The sequence below is a fragment of the Physella acuta genome, unplaced genomic scaffold (assembly GCF_028476545.2).
Source record: "Physella acuta isolate Inbredline_101_S28 unplaced genomic scaffold, ASM2847654v3 ptg000309l, whole genome shotgun sequence".
NCBI lineage: Eukaryota > Metazoa > Mollusca > Gastropoda > Physidae > Physella > Physella acuta.
The window spans coordinates 217,941-233,254 of record NW_026731828.1 but is presented as its reverse complement, the minus strand read 5'-3'; the positions used below and the strand labels follow the sequence as shown (position 1 = coordinate 233,254).

Sequence of the window (15,314 nt, the reverse complement as noted above, 5' to 3'; positions counted from 1 at the left end):
TTCATGACCCGTGTAGTGTAATCGTCCTCCATGTGTGTGCTATGTTTACTTCTGTTAAAACGAAAAAAAAAACCCAACCAAGTTGGATATATAGAGTCTAGACCTTAGGCCTAGATCTGGATCTACTTGTCACGTAATGTAAATCATAGGCATGCCTATTTTGCTCTTATGATTTACAGGAGGTAGATCTAACAGTCTAATGAATACTAAAAATGCATTTTCTTTTTTTTTTTACTTTTGTCTAATGAATGACTAAACTTAAACCAATGTGACAAATGTCTTTTTTTTAGACACAAGAAACAAGGCCCCATGCTATAGAAGACCAGTGTCCGTCGCAGGTTCCACCGGAAAGCATTGGATGATTGGTACATTAACATTTGGTAGTTCACATGCTAATTAAATATAATCTATTTATGCTTTGGCTTATGCAATACTTTTGTTTTTCTTTTCATGTCATATTCATAAATTCAAATATTTAGGCCTAAAAAGCTAATTACTAATTACTAGTCTAATATAAATTGAAAAATTCACAGTGTATTGAGTGTAAACTTAATATTAATAATTATATAATAGAAACAGATTAGAATAGGCCTAGTTATAAATTTTATGATAAATGTTGAGACTGAATTATGTGACAAAAGTTATGTCTATGACTTCTAATTATTAATAAATGTTTATTGTTTATGCCCAATACTGGCAATACACTGTGAATTTTTCAATATATATATATAAATAATTATTTGAATTAATGAAAAGAATAAGGCCTGATTGTAATTTTTTAAAATGTAATTGTCTGATATTTCCATTAAATCTGACTTTGAATTAGTTTGGCCTTGTAAAATAATATGTGTATTGATTTGTGGTACAAATTATACCTAATATAAATGTTTCTTTCTAGATCTAACAATGCCGTAAAATATATGTTGCAAAGGCCCTAAACCTTAAATGAAAATGTCTGAACTTAAATCTGGCGACCTGAAGAAGTCTCAGTCTGGCCTGATGATAACACCAACACAGCAGATGATCTCTTCTTGTACTGGCGCATTTTTTACATCTTTAACAAGTATGAGAACAAATTATTTCTTTCTTTTTTACAGCAGAGTAAAGGTTCCCATACCCTTTTCTCACCTTTACTCCATAACAAAACTTTTTCATGTATTTTATAATCCTAATTTTCAACCTTGACTCAAGGAAAAGTTAGATTTTCTAGTTATTTATTATATTTATGCTCTTAACCTTGCTAATGAACATACTGGCAGGGACCTAATTTTGACATCCTTGTAGGCCTATACTTAAGTACATAAATAATTGTATTTTTTAAACTCATAATACTTCTTTATTTTTATTTCATTATTAAAGTTGAACAGTTATTTTTCACCTACCACACAGATACGTTATTATAAGCTAGTAAGATGACTTTAAAAAAGTAAAAAAGCTGCATTGTCTATTTATATAATTATAAGGAGGTATCCTTTACATTGAAATAGCTGCCTATATTGTTCCATTTTATTTCAGTGACTCCTTTTGATGTTGTGAAAATACGTTTACAGTCACAAGCTAAACCATCCAACTTTACTAAAGGTCACTGCTTTGTATATTGTAATGGTTTAATGGATCACTTGTGTCCTTGTGTAAATGGTTTGACCCCCTCATCTGAATGGTACAAGAGGCCAAGCCATTTTACTGGGACCTTTGTAAGTATGAGCATGTTTAAAACTTCTTATTTGATTATAATGGGAGTGAGGGTAACAAAAAGATTTCAGAAAGTATCAGTTTATGTTTGCAACTACAACCTGTATGAAGTTTCAAGGCCATGCCTGGCTTTCAGATTACTGGGTTTTGTCTGGGAAAGTAAAGGCAGCCTGACATGGTGTTGACAATAGTCTGTTAATATCCTGAAGTCACAGAAAGAGCTTACTTGCCCCTCAGAACACTTGTTAGGTCTAGAAATGAACCTCCTTATTTGCTATGGTTAACTAGCATTTCAGTTGGCCGTTGATAATTCCTGCATGTTTAAATATGTCTATAATCATGTTATTTTTAGTAGATGTTTTTAATGAGTTTTCTTTCCTCTCAAATAAAGGATGCAATGATTAAAATTTCAAGATATGAGGGAATTACTTCTTTATGGAGTGGGCTTCCACCAACTTTGTATGTTGTATTTTTTTACATTCATAAAAAATAGATTCATGTGTCATAAACGATTTAAACATATTTACTTTATTTTGTAAATAAGTATCACTTTATTTAATATTAAAAATTTGGGAAAATATTTTTCTTTGTGATAAAGACCTTTTTATCTCCATTATAGTTTTAAGTGATAACAAAGCGCCCTATTACTAAATAGCATCCATTCCCATGTTATAAAAACTTTTTTTTCATAGGGTGATGGCAATTCCAGCTACTGTGGTGTATTTCACATGCTATGAACAACTAAAGGTAGCACTTGGCTACTATGATGAGCGTGTCCCTAATACATGGAAACCAATGTTAGCTGGAGCTATAGCAAGAGGTGGTTTTAAAGCACATCTTAGAATGTAATGTTCATGTAAAAGAATAATAATAATCACACATTGTTCATATTATTTTATAAATTATCTATTTTGTTTAAAAATACAGTAATATAGAATTTAAACAACTTTGATTTTATTTACTATGGTGCCATAACATTCCCATGTATCTGTTAAGCCCATACTTAATAAATTAATGTCTGAACAAGGTAAAATCCTAAGTTTTAAATTGTTTCTGATTTTATAAATTAATTTTGATAAACTTGACATAGATTTTGATTCACATTATGAACACACACAGTACATACATAAATTTTCTTTTCTTAAAAAATCGTTTTCAGATCTGGTCAGTTAAAAGAACTTTACTTATTTTCTTATTAAAAAAATACTTGCTATATTGTGTGCAAAACTCATTTATAGTATAAAACAGTTTAGGCTGTTTATAGTTGATTTAATTTGATTTCCTTTATTTTTTTTAACAACTCAGTTTGGGCAGCATCTCTGATAAGTCCCATTGAGATGATACGCACAAAGATGCAATCTGAACACTTTACATACAAACAAATCTGGAAGTCTGTTGGTATTACTGTTAAAAATAATGGGGTTCTAACTTTATGGAAAGGATTGGGCCCTACATTATTAAGGGATGTACCATTTTCTGGTAAGTTTTTATTTATCATAATATTGTCTCCAGTTGTTTTTTCCATTAGTTTTCTGCATTTTGTTGATGGACTTTTGCTAATGCCTTGAGGTTAATGCATTTAATATATAGTAGAGATCTATAATGTCTTTTGATAAATTGTTAGCTATCAATTAGATAAATATTCTTATGTTTTAGTGTGTTAATGTTATAAAGATTACAATTAAACTTGTTTTTTTTTTGCCATAAATTTGATTTGGATTCACTTCTAATTCATTCACAGCAATGTACTGGGGTAGCTATGAAACAATGAAAGCGTATGTTTTAAGTAATAAAGGGAGAAGCAATTTGAACTTTTTAGAATCTTTTGCAGCAGGTGCAATTGCAGGATCGGTAAATATATATTTTGATTCTTTTATTATACTATAGTTTTGTGAAAAAATATGCATAAATATATATAGAGCTATATTTAAGACAATATTATTTCTTGAATAATTTCAACTATTATTTTATTCTCGTTTTAACAATAAAGATTTATTTCACAAAAATTGCAATTTCAAATCCAACTTTTTATTTCAGATAGCTGCTGTTATAACTTTACCTTTTGATGTGATCAAAACAAGAAGACAGATAGAACTGGGGGAGATTATTATATCAGGTTAGTTTGTTTTGTTAATCAATGCCCATTTTATATTTTTAACTTACTGAAAATCAAATGTTACATCTCTGAAATAGAAAATAAAAGAATAAGTACATTTTTTGTTAAGCTTTATTCATATTTTATTTTGATGAAGTGGGCAAGTATAAACAAGGAACCAACTGGCAAAACCTGCATCTACAAACAATCTATTCTTTTAACAGTAAAAAATTGAAAATCTGTATGTTTATCTAACATTATGACTTATTATAACAGCATTTTTTTCACAACACAAAATCAGCTTTTAGTGACTAGTCAGATTTTGCTAGTGGACTTATCAGATACAAGACTTTTAATCAATAAATACTTTAGGCTATAAATTTTTTAAACCAGGTTCAAAGATAACAACATCCACTTGGAAACTTATTAGAAACATTTATACAAGTGAAGGCTTTACGGCTTTATTTACAGGTAAGTAGCGTATGTAGAAGAATAAGTAGACAGTAGCAAATTATTTACATATATGCTAGTTTTGGTTTAATTTATACCTGAAGCGGTTTCAACTAGCCAATGGAACTGCAAGGTAAAGGCTGCTGAGAATAGAACTGACTACACTATCTCGATATATATGCAGAAGTCATCGAAACAGGTGTACTCTACTTCACTTGTCCTATTCACTGTCACCTCAGGAAGAATATCTTTACTCATATTTTTTTAATGTACAAACACTATAGTTGAATATACTACCAGTCCTTTCCCCTTATAATACATCCAGTCCTTTCCCTTTATAATATATTTTCAGATTTACCTGGTAGTTGAAAAAGTTTTAATTGTCTAGCTTAAAGCTTTTTATTCACTAACTATTCAAAATTTGTGTAGTTTTTTTTCTAGTCTTTATTATTTTTATCATAGTTCTATATTGATTTTAGTTTAAAATTGATGAGTATTTTTTTTTCATTAAAATTTTTAAAAAAAATCATATTACTGTCATTTTATTTTAATAATTCATTCAAAGTTAATTCTAGTTAGACTATAGCTGATATTTTTTACTGAGTATATAATTTTTTTAAACTTCACATCTGTAAACCCATAAAGATAGAAACAGTTATGCTCTGATTTGTAAATGTGAAACATCGGTAAAGCCTTTGAGTTTGGGAACTTCTTTTTAAGGTCAAAGTTTAAATTTCATGTTTTAACCTTTTTGGAATCAACAGTGTTTTACTGAGAAAGGTCATCTGCTCATTACCCTGTGTGGTGTCATTACCACCATTAAGTTTTCATAAAAAACAAATGTTTGCATTTATTCTATTTGTTTTTTTTTTTTATTTCTATCTGATAAATATTACATATAACTTTTATTCAATTTGACTTGCTTTTGTTCCTCTTCCAGGGTTGCTACCAAGACTGATTAAAGTTGCACCAAGTTGTGCTATTATGATAAGTACCTATGAATCATTCAAGTACTTTTTTATTAGTCGTAACAAAAGACTTTTACAACTTGATGATGTTCAAAATTTATGTGACAAACACAGTCCTCCATATAAATTTCCTGAGTATTTGTCACAGAAAATGACAGATGCTGTTGAGGAAAATAATACAGTGAAACAAACAGTTTATACAGAAACAGAAGCAGCTGTAAAACCTTAAGTTAGTTTTGAGTGTGAAATAAATTTAACCTCATAGTATGCTTACAGATTTGTTGTTGAAGCAGTGCTTTTCAATGTTGAATAATCATCGCCTGTTGAAGTTTTTTTGTTTTCACATTTTTTCATCCTTGTTCTGGTTTGTCATTTGATGATTATCTCAAAATGGAAGGGTTCTTGTATAGCGATAGCCATAAAACAAAGTGAATTACTAGTTAAATAGAATCCTCTGTCCAGTTTGAAATAAATAATCATACAAATCAAAATGTAACACAGTTTTATTTTATTTTACCTATAATTTGCTCATATCATGTCTTCAATAAAAATCTACTTTTAACCCTTTCAGCCTTAACAGAAGGGGCATAACTCCGCCAAAAACATAGATCTAGGTTGTTTTTACAGAATAATTAATTGAAAAGTAATATATTTTTATTTACTCTGTTAAAATCCAGACCCCCCCCCCTAAAAAATGAGCACGTAGCTTTAAAAAAAATCTAGTTATGCAGTTCAATGTTAAAATCTCTCTATATCTCAGGTTGTAAAGCTAGTTAGTAAATCTCATGCCAGTACTATCAAAAACAAAACAAGAAAGGCTGAAAGGGTTAATTTACTTTTTCATATTGAAAAAAAATGTTCACACCTATAGTGCCCGCGTTGTAGTGCTCCAACACTGATTATAATTATACTCTTTGATTGAACATTGACATGTCTATTTACCTGGAAGACATTTCAAGTTGTTTAGTAGACAAGTTTAATTGATATTAAAACATTAGACTTAGAGTAATGATTAAATTGTATATTTACAAAACCTAGGGTAAGTTGTTGTATTTGTATTTTAAAAAAATATTCTTTGTTCCTTAATATATTCATCAAACAGTGTTAAGCATTATTTGAGTTTAATTAACTCTTTAAAAGTTGTTTTAATTTTTGAAGAATTTTGTAATGGAATCAGATAATCTCTTGTAATATATCTTGTATATTTTTCATTACCTTTTGTCCAGAGAATTACTGCCTTAAGACAATATCTTTCTATTTTTAAATTGACTGTTATGATCTGCAAAGAACTCAATTGTTGGTTTGGGTTTCTCAAACTATTGATGTAATGACTGTTAACATGTGTCCTTTGTTGTTGTTTTGCAGGAGTTAATTATCCAAAAGAAAAAAAATATTTGTTAATTTTTTTTAATGGTTTGTTTTATGCCAAAGATACTCATTCCACCTTTCTCCTTGCATACTACAGATTCACATTCAATATCATAATTTATTTTTTACCATATTCTCCCCTCCAAAAATTACACCCATAATATGGGTGTTTTGTGGCAGTAATCAGAAATATTGTTTTTCTTAGAGATGAATAAGGTAGTGTATCTCATACATGATTACAGTTTGTAATTTTGGCAAATCTAATATCACTTTAAATTTTGATAGCATTCCCTATACTCAGTTAATTATAATAATTTTGTTTTGAACCTTTTTAAAAATTGTATCTGTTTTCTTGAGTTTGAGGGCTAATGGTAGTTTTAATTATTTATGTTAACCTTTCAAAATTATATATCGCCCTCAAGCTTTTAAATGTAAGTTAACTACTTTTTTTCGCCTCTTTTGTGTACATATCTTTGAAAGGACTGTAGTATTTTGAACTTTCATTAAGATAAACAATATTTTTAAAAATTTATAATGCATTTTGGTCTGTGTTCTGGGTACATAGTGTGTTGAATGGTTCCAAAAAGTCAGTAACAATTGTTGGGTGATTTAGATATTATTATTAAACTACAGTAAGATTGTAAATTTCATTTATTCCAAAGAACTTTAAAAAATTCTAAATAATGTTTATTAATGTTTCCTTAACATAGACGAAAATATTTTTTCTCCATGAAGATGTGCTGGAATACCGAATGTCATTTGTCACTTGGTAAACTATTTCCTGATTAATAAGCAGGTATGCTGCAAGCTCTAATTGTAAATTTTAACTTAACATGTATTTAAAATTATAATAAACACATAATAACTTTTTAAACATAAATTGTAAAAAAGAAAAATCATTAACTACATTGTTAAATGTTATACTACTACAGATTAAAAAATTGATGCCTGTTTTAAAGTTGCTTCCCTTTTTTGAGTTGAGTATGTGATATAATGATAGACCTTAGAACATGTTGATCAAAACTGGAGTTTTTTTCTGTATGTTTGCTTAATATTCATTCACATAAAATATTTTAAAGATAACTTATACTTATATAGTTAGAAGATGGGATGCTGCATGGACTAAAGGCTTGTCTTAGACTTAAGGCCGACATGACAGACCATATGGAACAGACCATACGGCAGACTAACAGAAGGCTGCTGATTTTGTTGTCATGATTTTGTTCATGTCTGCCCTTTGTTTGTGTCAGACTTTTTTCTCTTTATCAAAACAGACATTAGGGAAAGCTCTATGATCAGCAGCCTTTACTTTCTAAGTCGGATACCCATCAGCACTGATAACTCCTTGATTTACAGTACACAAGATCTAGGAACCAAGGGAAACAATGCTGCACTAGTTTAGTAAACTAGTAATAGTAGTAAACATGCAGCTCCACATTTGTTATATTTTTTTTCTACTGTGTGTGTGTGGGGGGAGGGGAGATGAAGATGCCTGAAAGAAATTTTCCATTACTATAGCAACAATTGACTTTCTAATTACTTTAACGCAGAATTTTAACATTTATTTCACTATTTTGATTGTAGCGATGTAAATTGTAAAAGAAGATGAAAACCAAACATTAACACCCTGTTGTTTACAAAGCAAAACATCACCCTAGAAAATATGGTTCGAAGCAATGTTTTATATACATGATGATAAAACCTTATTCTTTACAGTGAATAGTATTTGAAGTGAAATTAGTGTGGCTTTTACTCACATTTTAAATGTAATTAATACACAAAGTTCTTACTACCATACAATGGAGAGAGATGGAGAAAACTAATTTACCTGACAATTCCTTTGAACAAGAATCCATGCAAATCCATCATTTCATTTTTGGTACATCAAGACTTCCTAAACTTTTGATTAAAAAAAATTAACTTTTTTCCTAATATAGATTTTTGCTATTGGTCCTCTTTTAAAATTTAAAATAGAATATTAATTAAATTTTTAATTATATAAGCAAAATATCCGCATTTATTATGGCATTTTATTTGAATTTTAAATGTGAAAAAAATCTATTTTGACTTTTGTAAATTTAGTGTTGTAATTTTAAGGTGTGTTAAAAATGTTTAAATTAAGATGTCCAATCCATGACAGATCAATAAAATTGTTACATGCTGTAAACATTAGTATTGATTGTTTTTTTATAGTATAAAGAAATGCATACTATTGTGTCAGTTAAATTTTAATATTCTGCATCAGATTATGGAGCGATGAATTTATTTGAAATGTCTCTGGATGAGTTTTAATAAGAAATGAATTGCATTAAATTTATGCAAGGGTAAGAGTTGAATTTTTTTTTTTAAATTTGCTTAAAATATTTTGGAAGGATTTACCTCAAAAAATGGATCATAACTTAATTTTAACTACAATACACTTATATTCTATTGTTATTTTTTATTTTAGAAAAATAGAAAACAGTTAAATAAAATAACTTTACAACTCCACTTAATGATCTATATTTAAATTTTGAGTTTTGTAAAATGCCTATGTGATTTGAATTCATAAGTTTCTTAACAATTAATCGTTTAGAACTCAGTTTTATAAAACAAGAAAAGAGAGATAAAAAGTTGATATTTGAACATGCTTTAAATATTAATGTTATGACATTGTGAAAGCAATTTTAATCGTTTTCACATTCGGGAAAGAATTATGAAATAAATTAAACACGTTAATTTGAATTTTTAAGTAAAATAACAGTTCTCAATTTATATTACTTAATATCAGACAAGGAAGGTTTCTTTCAGATATTTGCCCTTCCCCCCCCCCCCCCCCCCCCTGGAAATACTAGTGTGTTTTGTTGCATTTATTTACCATTGTCAACTTGCAAAAAAAAATTGTTACTGTTGATCTCCCTCTTCATATTCGCCTTGACGGGAACATGTAGTCTCAACAAGGAAGCTCCCAAATGAATATCTGTGAACTTTATTGGACGACCTTAACAACTTGGACCCTGTTGATCAGAGTTCTCTCAAGCATTTCTTAAGGGGAGGGGGGGGGGGCGCCATGATTGAAATAGAAAAAAAAATTTTTATGTAGAATTATATACTTTAACATGTGTTCGCCTCTCCCAACCAAGAAGTAAAAGCTTCCTGTTAAAAAGGATTCAGCAACTCTCTCTGGATAAGTGGCAAATTTGCCAGGCATCATTTAATGCACGCACACAACCTTGAGTATTAAGGGTTAGACTTAAAAGTACCGAAATACAAACCTTTAAAAAAAAAACTATGAATGACACGTCAAAAATCCACCCTCTTTTATAAAAACTAAAAGTAACCTTTTTTGGCAGGGCTTATCTGGAAAACATACAAATAGTTTTCTTTTGACTTCACCAATAATGACCACTAATAGACAATCTAACTGTTGCTAATTTATTTTTTAGTCATTTACACAGCGATTGACTATTCAGTCTAATATTTTTTAATGCTAAAATCAAACCTATAATCTTCAGGCAATTCACTATTTGTCTCCTATAAGTCTCCTTACTAAGGAAGCCTTAAAAGAAAAAAAGGCTTGCTTTTGTAGCAGGCGGAGGTACTAAACATATTACCTCCCTTGTGTAAATCTTCAACTAATTTTTAACTCATGGGAGATAACAATTTTCAAATTAAAAACTTCTAATTTAAAAATAAATAATATGTAAATAATAAAATGTACCATGTTTGAATATATTTTAATTAACATTGTTTTAAATAATATTTATTGTTTTTAAGAAAAAAATTCTATTATTTATAAATGTATGTAATCCTAACTTTTATTAAGAATCCTGAACACATTAGTCAATTTAAAAGATTAGTATCTCCATGTCTGTTAAATTACGCGTACAGGGGTTAGTGATTTCCGTTAAATTGGGTCAAAAGTTTTGTACCTGTGAACAAGTTATGGAGAAGAATGGAGCAGGCGATGAGTTGTCCAATGACAAAACAGAAACAGACCCAGTTAAAAAAAATCTTCCATGAAATTCTTAGAGGAAAACCAAAATCAGGTCGTATGTGGAAAGAAGTTAGAACCCAGAGACCTCTGTCATTAAACAGGTGAAAGTTATGAAAACGACATGGGAACAGAAAATGGAACTCAGGAATGAAAAAAAAAAAAGATTAAAGGACATACAGTTGAAGACAGAAAAAGATAAAGAAAAACAGCTTCGCAGACAGAGAATGGAGGCAAACAAGAAGCGCACTATATATATATATACTAGCGTACCCGACCCCCGCGCGTTGCCGCGGGGATAGAAGAAAGTTTGACGAAATATATTAGGATTTCACCAACCGTTTATCAATTATAATTATATGTTCTTAGACGCGTGACCTACTTTTCTAAAACCTTGAGTGTACATTAATTAATATGGTAGAACACACTTCGGTGAGCGCCTCTGTGTAAGAGCGTAGAGAGGCGCTCTCATCCCCCCGTCCCCCGATTACACTACCGCATAGGCGCGGCGTACTACTCCAGGCTCCTTAAAACTAACAGGCGCCATCGGCCAAATAGCATCCTGTTAATAAAGATGCAGATTTCGTCATTCGCTAAAGTGACACAAATGATCAGGATTTTTTTCTTTAACACGTAAAAAAAAATTATTTGACGTGTTTTAAATATCAGTGTGACTGATGCAATATGCTAGCATTACTAAAGGTTTATTATTAGATGCTCGATCTCAATTTCTGACTGGATTGTCTAATAATAGATGCTTATTGCATCATTCGCAAAGTGATGAAACTATACAGTAGGCTCCTCATATTCAAAAAGTTATTTTTTCATCTTTCGCAAGGTGACGAAACTGTACAGAAGGATTTCCTCGCTTTACAAAGTTATTTTTAGAAGCCTGTTGTAGTTTTACCGCTGAATATAGTAGTACTCCTTACTCGCAATGCAGGACGCTCGATTAACGGATGCCAAGTGCCAACATAGTCGCTCTAAAACTCTGGGCGCCAAACCGTGTATTGACGAAAGTTGTACCCTATATGGCGCCGCCCATAAGAAACTTTAGTTTTCTTTTTCGCAGAAATATTCTCGGGAGTATTCTCATCTACTCCCTAAAGTTTCATGGTACTCGGATGAACCGCATCCGAGTTTTATTTTTTATAAACCGTGTGTAGAGAAACAAAAAAAATCGCTCCCACCCCCCCACCCCGGGGACGCCGCCCTTGCAATATTAAACAATATTTTTTTGCAGAACCCTACCATTGAGTGATCTAATCATCTCTCCAAAGTTTCATGGTACACGGATGAACGGTATGAAACCGAAATTTTATAAACCGTATATAGAGAAAAATCGCAGCCTCCCGTGGCGCCGCCCTTGCGAAATTAAAACTGATTTTTACAGAACCTTTCCCTAGAGTTTTATAATGAACTCCCCAAAGTTTCATGCCTATCGGATAAACGGTGTCACTGCAATTCACTTTTATTATTTTTATATACCGTATATAGAGAAAAATCGGACCCTCCCGTGGCGCCGCCCTTGCGAAATTAAAAATGATTTTTTTTACAGAACCCTTCCCTAGAGTGTTATTATGAACTCCCCAAAGTCTAATGGCTATCAGATGAACGATGTCAAACCAAAATTGACTTTTTATTTTTATATACCGTATATAGAGAAAAACAAATCGCGCCCTGCCGGGGCGCCACCCCTGCGTATTTTAAATATTTTTTTTCGCAGAAACCTCCCCAGGAATATTCTCAACAACTTCCCAAAGTTTCACGGCGATGTGATGAGAGGTGTAGTAATGCATAAAGGACAAACACACACACAAACACACATACATTGCTTTATATATATATATATATATATATATATATATATATATATATATATATATATATATATATATATATATATATATATATATATATATCTAATATATAAAGCTCAATTCTGTAACGCATATGTTTGTTTGTCGCTGGTTATCTATGGATTTAAGTGTTAGAAAATTATCGTGCGCGTTTGTCTAAATTTATGACTTAAAAAATTACTATTAAAAGTGTTGGGAAATAATTTTCATTTTTCAAATTACAGTAATAATTGTCGGCATGTTCATTAAACACAAGTTTTAAAAAAATATCATCTTTTACAAAAATTCTAATTATGTCTTTATTTAGTCCTATAGCGCTTACTTCCCTTTGATAAATTAGGCAAAACACAATTACTTCCCTTTATAAAACCATTGCATTAGTTGAAAAGCATTTACTTTTTAATTACTTTGTTTTGGTGTTGGGAAAAAAATAATTACATAATTAGCGGGGATTGATCAAGTGCAAATGTTGTAGGTATTTTACGGATAAGCTTGGAGTATTATAATTGTTCATTAAATTGAAACAGGCGCGTTCGTTTAAGTGAGTGCAAAAACTATGAATAAGTTGGGGTACTATAGTCGTTCATTAAGCTAAAACAGGTGATTCCGCCCCGGGCGTTTATGTTCGCGTTAGTGTTTTCTTTGTGTTTAGGTGGGTTTGCGTTAGTGGTTGCGTTTTGATTTGGTTCGTTTTTGTTCTTTCTTTTTTCGTTTTTGTTTGTGTTTTTTTTTGTTTGGGTTTGTATTTGTGTTTTTGGTTGGTTTTGCGTTTGGATTTGGTTTGTTTTCGTTTGCTTTTTCTTTTTTTTTTTGGTATTGGTGTTTGTGGTTGGGTTTGTTGTTAGGTTTTTGTTTTCGTTTGTTTTTTCTTTGTGTTTGTATTGGTGTTTGTGGTTGTGGTTGGGTTTGTTGCTAGGTTTTTGTTTTCGTTTGTATTTGTAATTGTGTTAGCGTTATGTTTGCGTTTTGTTGTTTTGGTTTTGGTTGGTCGTGGTTTGTGTGAGCAATGCCGGGTTTATGATGATTACTAAACACACAGGTAATGGTCTTTAACAGAAAGGTTTTTCACAGAAGCCAGAGCAGGGCCTGGCCGGGACGGCTAGTATATATATATATATATATATATATATATATATATATATATATATATATATATATATATATATATATATATATATATATATATATATATATATATATATATATATATCTATAATATAATCGGGCTGAGCGTGTCCTTCCTTCCTTCCGTCCGTCATCGCTATAGATTTTGGGACTATAAAAGTAAGCTACGCACCACGCTGTGCTTTTCAGTGCACCGCAGTGTCTTATTATAAGTATTAGAGTAGGGTTTGTTTATATAGCGGCATAGAGCTATTTTATAATTGCCACGGTTTTTACTCTTTCGCATAACGTCAAGAAAATATTAAATGCACGCAAACTGCTAAAACGTATTAAAAAGATTAATGTCAAATATCATTTTCGTTTAGGTTCCCAGAAAAAGTGGATACATTTTAATAAGATAATAACAGTACGGTAGAAAAATCAAATTAATTTAACTCTTTTCTAATTTTGACAAAGGAGGTAATTTAAAAATACATTAAACTCACGCTAATAAAAAATGTAAATGCAAATATACGTTCGTCATAGAAGGAATTAGTGTTGCAATAATATAATTAGCAAAATGTGAATGCAAATTATTCGGATGTGTAAGAGGAAATTATTGTTAGAAAATTATAATTAGCAAGGATTGATAAAAGGCAATCTTTTATTTATTTTATTCACTGAATGTAGGCCCTACTGTTTATTACTTATAATTTTAATCAACTATTCAGCTCTATTATAGACGCGTCATCACGTTCATTAGGTGCGCAATGGTTTTAGTTATGAAACTCTATTGTAAATTTTTAAAATTTAAAGTACTGGAAAAAAATGCGTGAATCGATAAAGTGAAATATTGTATATATTATAGATACTGCGTATTATTTATACTGTTTTCTAATTATTATTCTATCTTTCGGGTTTTATAGGAGAGGCGTAGCGAGGGGGGGGGGGGCATATGTCCCCGGGTGCCGACCTTGGGGGGCGCCAAAGTGGGTTGTAAAAAATTTGCGAGGGGGGGGGGTGGTGGAAATCGAAGGTTTTAGGGCGGGGGGGGGGGGGAAAGGGGTGCAAATCGAAAGTTTGAGGGGGGTGCAAATCACCGGAAAGGGCGCGATTTGGCGCTACGGGCTAGACTGTGAGCAATATGCCTTTATGATTGCATTTAAATTGTGTTTATGTTATGAGTGTTGTGTTTGTTTTTTCGTTGTTTTTTTTTTTTTTTTTTTTTTTTTTTTTTGCGTTCGTTTGTATTGTGTTTAGTTTTGTTCTGTTGGTACATATAAAAAAGATTTACCGTGGCGGAGCACGGGATGCAGCTAGTATAATATAAGCGGGCTGTGTCTGTCCTTCCTTCCTTCCTTCCGTCCGTCATCGCTATAGCTTTTGGAACCATAAAAGTAAACATTCGCACCATGCTGTGCTTTTCAGTGCACCGCAGTGTCTTATTATAAGTATTAGAGTAGGGTTTGTTTATATAGCGGCATAGAGCTATTTTATAATTGCCACGGTTTTTACTCTTTCGCATAACGTTAAGAAAATATTAAATACACGCAAACTGCTAAAACGTATTAAAAAGATTAATGTCAAATATCATTTTCGTTTAGGTTCCCAGAAAAAGTGGATACATTTTAATAAGATAACAACAGTACGGTAGAAAAATCAAATTAATTTAACTCTTTTCTAATTTTGACAAAGGAGGTAATTTAAAAATACATTAAACTCACGCTAATAAAAAATGTAAATGCAAATATACGTTCGTCATAGAAGGAATTAGTGTTGCAATAATATAATTAGCAAAATGTGAA

The 15,314-nt window shown here is 31.0% G+C and overlaps 1 protein-coding gene across 4 annotated transcripts; it reads left to right on the top strand.

Annotated features, from left to right (window-relative positions):
- The first annotated feature begins 23 nt into the window (after positions 1-23).
- Positions 24-5,486, top strand: LOC131940156 (putative mitochondrial glutathione transporter SLC25A40). Of its 4 annotated transcripts, none has more exons than XM_059298771.1 (11): positions 24-133; positions 291-365; positions 899-1,063; positions 1,516-1,694; positions 2,084-2,151; positions 2,385-2,512; positions 2,998-3,171; positions 3,434-3,543; positions 3,730-3,808; positions 4,181-4,258; positions 5,178-5,486. In XM_059298771.1, exons 3-11 carry the CDS (start codon positions 946-948, stop codon positions 5,432-5,434), a joined length of 1,191 nt encoding a protein of 396 aa, XP_059154754.1. In that variant the 5' UTR covers positions 24-133; positions 291-365; positions 899-945; the 3' UTR covers positions 5,435-5,486. The 4 variants fall into 4 exon arrangements, with proteins under 4 accessions (XP_059154754.1, XP_059154753.1, XP_059154752.1 ...); XM_059298770.1 differs by having other exon boundaries at positions 24-138; XM_059298769.1 differs by having other exon boundaries at positions 24-182.
- Positions 5,487-15,314: the final 9,828 nt, after the last annotated feature.

Coding starts and splice junctions, on each gene's coding strand:
- LOC131940156 (XM_059298771.1), top strand. CDS start 946: ATGAAAATGTCTGAACTTAAATCTGGCGACCTGAAGAAGTCTCAGTCT. Junction 2,513..2,997: donor AGCTGGAGCTATAGCAAGAG/GTGGTTTTAAAG, acceptor TTAACAACTCAG/TTTGGGCAGCATCTCTGATA. Junction 3,809..4,180: donor GGGGGAGATTATTATATCAG/GTTAGTTTGTTT, acceptor TTTTTAAACCAG/GTTCAAAGATAACAACATCC.